Source organism: Diachasmimorpha longicaudata, chromosome 12, assembly GCF_034640455.1.
Source record: "Diachasmimorpha longicaudata isolate KC_UGA_2023 chromosome 12, iyDiaLong2, whole genome shotgun sequence".
Taxonomy (NCBI): domain Eukaryota; kingdom Metazoa; phylum Arthropoda; class Insecta; order Hymenoptera; family Braconidae; genus Diachasmimorpha; species Diachasmimorpha longicaudata.
The window spans coordinates 6526697-6538401 of record NC_087236.1 but is presented as its reverse complement, the minus strand read 5'-3'; the positions used below and the strand labels follow the sequence as shown (position 1 = coordinate 6538401).

Genomic DNA, 11705 nt, shown 5'->3' with positions numbered 1-11705 from the left:
TCAATAATGTCCGTTGCCCCCCAATATCACCTCTCGGTCTTCGTATGTTCCATACTCCATCTCGCTCTCTCGTTCGTCAGCTCACTCTCTTCATTCCGTATGTCCAAAAGGGGGAAAAAAAGCGACGAGGAGTAAAAACGGGGGTCCCAGTACCACAGCAGCACAAACCGTAATTCTATACAAGCTGTATGGAAACAGGAGGGGTTTACTCCCCGCGATGACTACCCCCTCGGTCACTCGATCAGTCGTGTCCCGAGTTTACGAGTTTGCTATGCTCCACGGTTATACGTTTTTCGAAATATCATTTGTTGAGATTTTAACTGTGATTTTTTTCCTACCTTTTGTCTCAGGCGTTGCACTTCCTTCCTTGCGGATTTTGATAATGAGGTGTGTGTGATTTTTTTTTCAGAGAATTGGCAGTTTGAATTGGACGACATTGGCCGGCGCAAGCGCCAATCAACTGCGAGGTAAATGAAATTGCATGTCCTGCGCTTTTATTGCACTTTACTGCCGAAAAACGACGCAGAATGTGGGTTAACGGATATGGTTTGACGGTGTTTTACGGATTGACTGGTTCCAGGTGGAACTGGGACTGTGGAGGTTCAGCTGAGGGTGAGATTGTACTTTGAGACTTTACTGGAAAGTTCTATTGGATTCCGATCTCAGTAATTTTTTTCTCATAACTTAGACGAAAGTGAAGTTTTGAAAGAGGCGTGTTCAAACTTTGATATCTCGAAAACGGCAGAGTCGAATTTCACGGTTCACATCTCATTTTAAAGCTTATTAAGATACCTTTAAAATGAGATGTGTCTCGTCCAAATTGGTTCATTCAATCCGAAGTTATTGAAACTTTAAGTTACTTCGATTTTTCCAGTTAATTAAAAATTAAATATTGATAACAAAATCCATAAGATTTTCGTTTTTGAGGGGTGGGGACTGGCAGTTGGCTGGTAATGGGAGATTTTATTTCGAGTTGATGTTCATGTACCACGAAATGGGGGTGGAATCCAGGGGATTTCGATGCAAGGCAAACGGCGTCGCGAGGCGTTCCTCGGATCGGACAAAAACAAATTTTTGGGAGAACTTAATTAACTTATATTCAAAAGCTCGTGGCTTAAAAGTCTTTAGAGCATTTGCTAAGTAAATTTTGCACTCGTCCTGGTAACAAGAAAAATTTACTGGCTGGCTGACAACAAGAACGCAACAAATAATCTCTTTAGGAGCTCATTTAATTTTTCAGAATTAAATTTTTCTGCTTTTCCGGTTTCGTTGTTTGGAGCTTGGGGAGATAGGATATATATTAGTTTACAACCAAGTGAACCATGAGGGGCCGATAGCGTTACGGTTTAGAGGGGAAAAAAGGGTTATTGAAATAAAAAGGAGAGGAAAACGATGCCGTGCAGACTCTGTGGTCAACCGGCTGGTACCGAAACAAGATACGCCTGGGATGTAAAATATAAACAAATGATCAATGGATTTGTTATTCCCGAGAAAATACTGGGTCGGCATAACTTCATGCACTTCTCTTCTCTCTCACTAAATTATGGATACTAATTACTGGATCACTTAATCAATGGAACTGTGGAAAACCAAAGCAAACATTTCCCTCGATTCTCCACCAATTTATTTCCTCATAAACCAATTGACTTTTTCAGTAATGATATCACCACAATTATTACTGTGCCCTATTGTCTAAACACGAAAAAAAACTCCAAAGGACTAGAAAACCTCAGATCACGTTTCCCCTTCAATATCACAGTATCATTCCGAAATGTGTTCCACCAACTTCTATCCTAGAGCCATATTCAGTTACAATTCCATTAAAAATCAACCCCCAGAACTAAACACAACTACAAAAGTTGGAAAACAATGGGACAATAACGGAGATGAGGTTGCAATTGGCTAGGGCCCAGGATTCAGTGTCCACCCAGTGGCATTATTACACCTCAGGGCGGGCGACAGACACAATGAGGGGAAAAAAAGGAACAATTAAAAGGAGAGGAGAAAAAAAAACAGTCGGTCAGAGGGGCCAGAGGGAGGGAGGAAGGACGTCGGGATAGGTGTAGACTTACTTTGGACTGTGGTGTGGGATTACCGTACTTATATTCAAGTCTAATATTAAGTTACCATTTTGCTTTACGGCAAGTGAACAGGCTGCCAGCATATAGGAAGCCATCCGAGCGCTCCTGGGACAGTGTCTCTCGGTTGCTCGTCTCTTGGGGCCCACCTATGTCGTCCCTAGCGCGTCTTTAACAATTTAGAACAGTTGGAGAAGTCCATGATTTTAATGTAAAGTTTTATTCGATTAAAAAATGACGGAACATTAAAAAATTTATCCCGAGGAGGATAAAAAATTTAAAAATTAGTGCATGAAATTATTGTTTTAGATGCATACCTATTTTTTTTAGTTTACTGTGTGGAAATTTATTTATCGTCTGTGAAGTGGTGAAATGTAACGATTTAAATTTTCGTCTGACAAAAGCCTGATTGCACTCCTCTCGTGCGCCTGTTCTTCCCGGTTCGAGGGGAATAAAAAACACGGAGAAGATCCTTGGCCCGTGAGAGACTGAACGAACCGCGTTGGAGGTGGGTTAAAAGCATTGACGAATCGATGATCAGTGAGAAGGCAGAGGTACTGACTTCTGTGAGTGCTGGGGTTCCCTTAAAACGTCCTAGCACCATTTGAAATCAGTACTGCTCCTCTTGGTACTCTTCCAAGTAGAAAGAATGACAAATTATAACAGGTAAAATATAGCAGGCAAAACACAGCGTAAAATACCTCAGAGTGCAGGAAATATTCAGAATATTCAACAAATTAATGGACTGATAAAAAATTAACCCCCAGTCACATAATATTTGTTTATAATTTATTCCTCAATATTTTTATCCTCTCGTCAACGCAGAAAAATTATCCACCGATCACCTCGGATACATTCCCTCAATATATATTTATATAATCACAATGTATACTCGATACATAATATTATCCTTACATTACGTAAACTGATACACCTGGCTGTGTAAAAAACTCCATAATATTTCATATTTCCAATTATCTCAAAATCTTAAGTCTACTGATGTATTACTCCGGAATTTCAAAATTGGATAATAAATAAATTTACTTCGCAATTAGCAACAACTGTGACAGCTGCAGAGGAACCAGAGTCTCGTAATTATTTTATGTACAATATTTAACATATTTTTAACGTCCTCGGTATAATTGACTTTTGACATCCTAGGATTACTTCACTGAGTCATCAGCATTTTTTTTTCTCATCTAAATTTTAGTGAAGTGGGAAATTAATGAAATACTTGGGTACATCAGACACTTGGTAAGACTTATACCACCCTAAAGTACTTATTTAGCTGGTGAGTTAGAAGCTAAATAATAACTAATGGAAAGAAGGAGGGGATTAAATTTTTTCAGATACATTTCCTGTGATTTTCGATGATTTTTTCCCCTTTCGTTATGTTGACTCTTTGTTTCCGTTCGCCTGCAGCCTCGCCCAGGTGTCACCGAGGGCTTTAGCGAAGTGATCGTCCACTGAAAAGACAAATTATCTTTTACCAAAGAATTTCAATCGCCTTACAATCGCATTATTAAAAAATGCGAGGGAGTCTTATTGGATTGAGGAGTTTCGGGGATGGGATTAATCACCACTGAGTCCCGTCTCCCTGTCGGCGTTGGAGGATGCATTGAAAACTGCCGCGTACTCTGCAAGGCCCAAGGATCTTTTGAAGTGCTCGTCTATCGCTGGATCACTAACACCCGCTGGATTTCTAATTCCGGTTCTCTGGCCACCTATCGCCGTCGATGGGGTTGCACTTGGGGTAGGTGTCACAGCTGTATCATCACTTGTCGCTCCTGAGATGAGGAGAATAAAAGACCGTTCAATTATCACCATTGATAATCACTATCAGTACTTTAATTAATTCTTTTATTTGATAAAAAAATCCAACAGTTCCAGAAAAATCACTGACTCAGCAAAAACGTTCTTTAAAAACGAGGGAAGAGTCACAACTTCATTTTCCAGTGATACTGAATGAAACTCGTGACTTTTCCATCCCTTGAATCACTCGACTATCAGGATTATTATTAGTCATTCAAGATAAACAATTTTCTCAGCTTTGAATTTGTAAAATATAGGATGTATCACGACGACAGTCATTCGAACTTTGCTCTCGTGAATGGAATTCCTGAGTGAGAATTAATGAGATTATTTGTATTCCGTACCAGGCTGAGGTGCAGTAGGAACGATAACACTGGGCCTGGTGTGATGATGGACACGAGTAGCGGACATATCGAGGGCCTCACTCTGAATGGGATCCCTCCTACGCTCTCGTCGCCACGCACTGCTCGGTTTTCTATGCAGACTCGTCGTCTTTGGCCTCTCCTCTGCACAAATAAATACCAAAAACCATTCGTTATCGTCTCCTGACTCGTGCATTCTTGTTTATCGCAGTGTGGAAAAATAAAAAAAATCGTTTCTTCATTTGATATTGAATGAATCATCATTCTTCTACAACTGCAAAAATTCTCGAAGTAAAAAAATTTCCAATGAATATTCCAATGATATCTATTTTTTAATGATTTATTTGGGAAAATTTTCAATTGAGTCTAATTTCGAAATTTTCACAGTATTTTGTTCCTCTCACGGAGAAATAATTATTTCATATTTTCTTTCAATAATGAACGGACAATCTAAACCGATCTTACGTCATCTCATATCCCAGTGGACTTTCATTTCGTTTTTTAATGCAGATGGGAGGAAAAATTTCTGGGTGTAAATTATAAAGTAATTAGTGACGAAAACAGAACGAGTCAGTTCTTTCACCGAAGTGAATAATTCCAAAAGAAAAATTGACGGGACTTTTTTATTAAAAATTTCATAAGTCATAAAACAGGTCTTTTTATATTCTCTTCTAAAATCGTTCGATTGCGAGACGAAAAAATTTCATTAGTACGCAATCATCCTCTGTAATGGATGAAGAATTAATTAGACTTAATGGATATTCCTGAATTGACTGGAATAATAATAAATTAGGAAATTAAAAATGGGAAATTCCACAGGCTCATAATAGAAAGACATATTTTCCCGGTTTTCCCAAATATTTGCCGCCAAAAAAGTTAATTAATTCTCATTAATTATTCCCAATCACCAGATTATTGAGAAAAATTCCTAAATCGATGGAATATACCATAAATAATCGAGAACGTAAAACGAACGGTGAAATGGGGTAAAAAAATTGATGCACCCCCTACTTTCCTCTCTTATCTCTCGCTGCGTGCCCTCGAGAATGTCCATCTGCATGTTAAATCTCAAAAAATCCTAAACTCTGTATCTCCTCCATTCACGCACGAAAAAAAAAACCGTAGAAGGGTAAAATAAAGGTGGGGAGAAGGCACGATGGGGAAGAGTAGTTTGAGATGCAACGTTTGGTTCCCAGGACGGGACAGGAAGTGCCTAATAGCTGTGAGAGGATGCACGGTGGGGCAGTTCGAAACAGGTTTTTCGTAAAGGACGATGGGATGCTGGAAAGATGAATGGAACGCTCTCGAGGATAAGGTGGGATACGTTTTTCGGATATACTCGTTGTTATTCCTGTCTCCCCCTCCCCCCCCAGGTGCATCGCCCAGTCTCAATTAACTTTTTAACTCTCCCATACCCTCGGTGCAGCCCTCCACACATCACTCAATAGGCGATTCACACGAAAATCAATGAGAAAGAAAACCGAAGTATCGGAGATGGTAATTTGGGTGCGTCACGAAGGCCTCGGGAATAATAACAGAAAAATTAAAAAAAAACCCAGTCCATCGGAGGCAACAGGAGTTATTTTTTATTGTAAATCAAATATTAATATGAACCGACTGTTAAATATTTGATTGAGTAAGAGGAGAAGTATTTTTTTCCCCATTGATTTTGACGATTTTCGAAATTAATTGGCTGTCATGCGAATTTATTAATGTCTCTCTCCACTCGCCTATTTGTCTATTGTCTTAATGATCCTCGTACGTGATACCTACCGAATATTTTTTTAATATCAAAATTAAGCCAGGGCTGCCAGAGATAATGACTCCTCCCCATTCCTCCCACCCTGACGTGATGGTTACTATGCACCGACGACATTATTCCCCAGACAAATTAACCAACAATCAATTAAACTAGAAATCCTCAGGTTATTGCACTTCACAATTCTATAAATCACTTTTTCCTTCAGTTCGGTAAGTTAAATTCACGGGAATTCTCGTGAATATCAACTGCTGACGGAGATAAAAAACCAAAACACTGAATCTTTCCGACATGCATTCACTGGTGCTGGAGAAACCGCAGGCATTATACACCAGACAAATGAAAATAAATGAAAAAAGTATGAGCTCTTTATGCAATCACACCGGCACAATTGAATTGTTAAAAAAAATCAGTGGACGGGGGCTGGTGGAGGTAGAATGTATTTTTGAATTTTGGATGGAGTGGTGGTTTTGTTGAATGCCTCCTTACGACTGTCTTATACTTTCATTCATTCATCTTCAACGCGGGCTCATCTGCCGCATCGCGGGGCCGACTACCACCCCCCACCCCACCGCTACTCTACCCCCTTCTTCCCCCACTGGGCCCTACGCGGCCTTGCTGACTCGGCTATTCTCAGGTAGACGAATATCCATCTGAAACTATGTGTGTATATGTATTTTTTTTTTTAATAAAAAGTTGCTCCGGGGCTCTTAGCACTGAGGGGTTGGAGAAATTAATTTCTCATTCGTGTCGTTGAATTTTTATTTATAAAGTTTTTTTTTCCATCGTCGAAGGCTCATTTTTTGTGAGGAAAATTAATCTCTCGATGGTGATCACTTTACTTCGATGGTTGGTTATGGAAAAATATATAGATTCCACAGATTTTTTGGTTACTATTTCTTTCTAATTGATTTCAATCAATTTCGAATAATCTATTCCATCTTACGGGATAATTAACATACCCGGGACTTAATAACTATCGATTAAAAAACATTATTATCTCGTAAAGAAATTCCTCCGCGTTTTATGTAATTTAAAAAACTATAAACATCTCGCTGAATTAATGATTTCCCCTCTCACATCCTCTCAAGAATTCATCAAATTTTAATTCGTCTTAACTATAAAGTTATCCGTGAATTCCGCTTAATCTCTTTTAAATAAACGTTTCCAGGCATTGAAAAATCACATTCTGAATTCTTGGTACCTATCAGTTAAAAACAAAAAACATTATAATCTCGTGAAAATATTTCTCCACTGACGTATTATATTCATGGCATTTTTCAGTTGACGTTAATATTTAATTGGTTGAACTGTACGAAGGCAATGACAGTTTATAAAAAATTTACCAAATTTTCCCATAAATGAATATCATTTTAAATTATCAATAATAGTTGGAATATTTTTTTCTTGCAAATAAAAACCACTGCAACTTCGTAAATACCCCCCTCCCCCTCCCCTGATTTTTCGTTCTGACTTCATCGCGTTTCCCCCGAATCAGTGGAGTTAACGATAAATTATCTTGCGACACAAGGAAACAGACAAAGAGAAACCGGAGAGGATTGGAAAGAACTAAAAATTCAGTGGCATTGCAATTTTAATTTTGTGTTTCTACCTGGAAATCAAATGAAAGAGTAGTTCTAAACAGACATCACTGGAAAGCAACGATTGTTTGTACCAGTGGATAAAATAGAGATGTTTGTTAACATGTGGGGTTCTAAGAAGATTTCCCATCGTTAAATTCAGTTTAATCACGGGAACAAAACCAATCAACATTTCCCAATTGGCAGGGCTGATGTTGCAACAGTTAATGTTTATCTAACGACTACAATTGTTCATTGAGATTACTCCAAAGGGAAGTGGAATAAAGTCAAGTACAGACTAGAATTTAACCCGTCAATAAATCCTGATTTCAAAGAGTTTTTTTTTTAACCAAAATGATTATTAAATTGATGAAAATAATGGGACTGCGAATTAATTTGGGGCTCGTTATTATTTCTTCATTGAGAATTATCTCGATGAAGGGGGAAAGAATGAAAAAATACCAAGGAGATACGACTTTGAAAACAAACTCCGTCTCTTATCTATCGAATCCAAGAAAAAATCTCAACTGTGAGTCAATTCATGGCGAAATCGCTTAGGCATCCAATGAATTTTCACACGACGCACGCTTTTAAAGTGAAAGAGAAATTACGTATGTTTCAAATTTAGCCACATCACTATCACTCGGAATGTTTATGGATAACCCCTGAGGAATCCAAAACAGCTCGTGAGGAAAATTGTCCATCGGTATGTGAGGAAATATGTGGAAACATGAATTTATTTCTGACTCTGGAAAATTATTAGTCCAACTGATGATTGACCGAGTAAATGGACGATATATTTCACCCAGAGATGAACGAAATATAATGTAAATTTTGTACTGTCAATAAATAATCGTCGCCAGTAAAAATAAATATCTCATACTCAGATATCGGTTATGAGGTTATTAATTTTTGAATGAAAATAGAATTGACATGTAATCAGTTCATATGTACTAGTTCCCTATTCGCACATTATGTATATGTGTTCATCTGCCACATGTGACGAATAACTCCCGTTGATAAGATACATATGTTTACCGGAATATGAGTTGGATTGGGGAATGGAAAAAAACTATATGGATTTTCGATAAGAGAACACGCGAGAAAGTTTTACGGAAAATTTATCAATCGATTAAGTTCAATAAAAAAATCTAATTTCACGTTTGATTCGCACTTTAACGCTATTTTTATACTATCGATTAATTACTTATTCTCTAATGAAAGTCAAATAAATTCGGAATCAGTAACTACTCAATTTATTGACGACTGATTCCTCTTAGAACTATTGAATGTTTTTCGAAAATTATTTTCCATTAATTTATAACGATAAAAGACTGGAACTCGAGAGTGCGATATGGAGCACATGAGGTTCCTTGCCAGTGAATAAAAAATTTCTCACCTACATGTGTCAGCCCAAAATGTTTGTTTTAGCTCGAAACGATATATTTCACAGATAGTGGACAGACATTCCTGTCGCAATTTTATGTCATGTCGTGAATATGTGTCAAATAGTTTTCGACACGTATACATATGCGTGGGAGTTTTTTACGATAAATTTTCATATCTCGGTTGAGGATTTTCATCTGCAGAGGAACTGAATGTATCAAATTGCAATCTAAAATTCCCTCAGATCCAATTTAAAAAATAAAACACCCATGCTCATGTCACCCCCGTATCAACCCCCGCGCCGTCAAAATACTGACCTTGCATCATCGTGGCAGCCCTGGAGAGGACATCGAGAGCACTTTCAACAGCCGACATACTTTCCTCGTCTTTTAAATTCTCCTTCTGCAACAGAAAGTCCACAAATACAGTCTACATACCCCAACTCCCAAAAAATCCCCACAAAATTTTTAAAAAATCCCTCAAATCCCTGGTCCCCCACAACCCTCCCTCCCTCTATCCCCCGGAAAGGCCAGCAGTCACAAATAAAATCGAAAAAATATGGGGATTAAAAAAACGTGACATTGTCTGTGGAATGCGGACCCCTCACCAGGAGCTCCTCGGCCTCTCCCCTCTACCCCTGACTCCTCCGCAACGTCTCCACCTCGGCTCTACTCTACGTATACTACTCCGTCGTATTCGCGGCCACGGAGTGCCTCTCCCCCCAGCCCACACCCCCCCTTCCCCCCTTTTTCAACATACTTCAAACATCACATTCTCATCGAAACAATATTAAAACAAACGGGGTCGTTCTTCCGCATACGTATCCCAAGAGGCATGTCCAAAAACCACAAATATATCGAAATGAAAAACAAAATTCCAACGGAATCAACCGCCCCCCTCCCCTCTCAGACCCACCCCACCCCCCCTAATTTCAATCCAACAGCGGAGGAATTTAATACCTCGATTGCGCTTTTTTTTCGGCGCGAAATATCCGCAGCATCGGATAATTCCAACCGTAGGGGAATTTATTCTGGTATGAAGTGGATGCAATTGTTTAAAAATAAAATCAACGAATTGACGACGAAATTTACCGATTTTTCTCCTCACCCGAGGAATAAACAAAGCGCCTCTGAATGAATTCCTTTCAACGTAGGACGATGACACGCTTGATATTACCCGTGTGTGGATGCACACACGTGGTAACACGTGTGGGGCTGTGAACAATGTTAAAAATAATGAATTATAAATTTTTGTTGAGTGGACGAATTTTATTTCGATAATTTCTCAAGCTCCTGTAATTTTTGTAAAACCATTGGCCTCAGGAGCTGAGTTTTTCTAATAATAAAAAGGAATGGATAATTTTTCTTTATTTATATTTTTTACTGGTGATTAAGTAAAAAAAAGAAGATTCTCAGTCATTAAAAAATCGACAAATTGTTCGTGGAAAACTATTCGTTTGAATCAATCGACGAATCAAAATTCTTTAGAATAAAAAAAGGATTCTCATTGTCCTTTATTATTATTATTATTTTAATTATTATGTGCACAATTGGCTGATGAAAGGAACAAAGTGGAAAGTCCTGAATTCATAAGACAATTGATACATTCGAATAATTCAAGTTAATAATAAAAAAGGACAAATTGTTAATGAAAACGAATTAATCAGTGAATTAACCTGAAAAAAAAACGTATAATAAAATACAGCGGCCACTGCATACGTCCCTCGGCACAAATCAATAAAGGAATGCGGCGTAGCGTTAAAAAGGTAAGGCCTTGCATTCCTCTGGTTAAAACGAAATAATGTCGCACAACGAAAAAGCGAGTTTCAACTCACCTGATGTGTAATAAATATCCAAACACTTTTTACAATAATTTTCAGCAACTCCTCAAGACACTTGACACTTGCCACCGACTCAACTTAATTGTTTAAAAAATAATAACGAAGAATGAAGGCTCTTGTTATTGACCGGTGAAACGTAGACGTTTCGCTCCGTTTATTTCCATTGAAAACGGAATGAGAAAATCTAATGGTATGCGGGCGGACGGTACCACACGGGGTTGGCATATAACGTCTGACACGAGCAACTTATCCACACGAGTATTTCCCTTCTGCCTTTACCTATCTCTCCCTCCTGACCCTCCACCGCACCACCTCACCCAGCTTTCAACTACCTTATTTTCTTCTTTTATAACGAAAGAGTTTTACCACTTTATACGTTACACTGGAATGCACGGAATTTCGTAAGGTAATCTATAGCGAGGAATCTCGAGAGTGACTCTCGCGAGGAAATCACGCGCACCACTGCCAACAGATGTCGCTGGAGGAGGTTGTAGCTAACCCCCTCCACATTGTTGTGATAACCTCCCACGAAATTGTATCGGAATTTCTGAGGAAAAATTGGCTTTTCCAGTACAGCTCCAGCCATTTCCCTCCAATCGATACTATTTATCTTCAATTAATGTTAATTAATTGATTTACTGTCATAATAAAAATTCTCTGGGGTCCCTAGACGTCGCTGGTACGGAAATTTCAGAAATAAGGACAGTAATTGTAGGGGACCTCTGCAATCATTTTTACCGTCGAAGAAGTTCCTCTGATATGTTCCCCCATCCGTTAAAAAACCTGAAAAAAATCCCGACAGTAGCTAAATATGTTTAATTGGTCTAACTTATTCACATACCAGCATTCTGACGGATTCAAATTATATTCTAATTCCGAACGCATTTG

The 11705-nt window shown here is 38.5% G+C and overlaps 1 protein-coding gene across 5 annotated transcripts; it reads right to left on the bottom strand.

The window, feature by feature from the left end:
* Nucleotides 1-2850: 2850 nt before the first annotated feature.
* Nucleotides 2851-11588, bottom strand: LOC135167942 (transcription cofactor vestigial-like protein 4). Of its 5 annotated transcripts, XM_064131677.1 has the most exons (6): nucleotides 10812-11586; nucleotides 10069-10191; nucleotides 9295-9379; nucleotides 4235-4396; nucleotides 3659-3865; nucleotides 2851-3544 (listed from the first exon to the last, which is right to left on the bottom strand). In XM_064131677.1, exons 3-6 carry the CDS (start codon nucleotides 9350-9352, stop codon nucleotides 3468-3470), a joined length of 504 nt encoding a protein of 167 aa, XP_063987747.1. In that variant the 5' UTR covers nucleotides 9353-9379; nucleotides 10069-10191; nucleotides 10812-11586; the 3' UTR covers nucleotides 2851-3467. The 5 variants fall into 5 exon arrangements, with proteins under 5 accessions (XP_063987747.1, XP_063987748.1, XP_063987749.1 ...); XM_064131678.1 differs by lacking the exon at nucleotides 10069-10191 and having other exon boundaries at nucleotides 10812-11588; XM_064131679.1 differs by lacking the exons at nucleotides 10069-10191; nucleotides 10812-11586 and adding an exon at nucleotides 9585-9660.
* Between the last annotated feature and the right edge of the window lie 117 nt (nucleotides 11589-11705).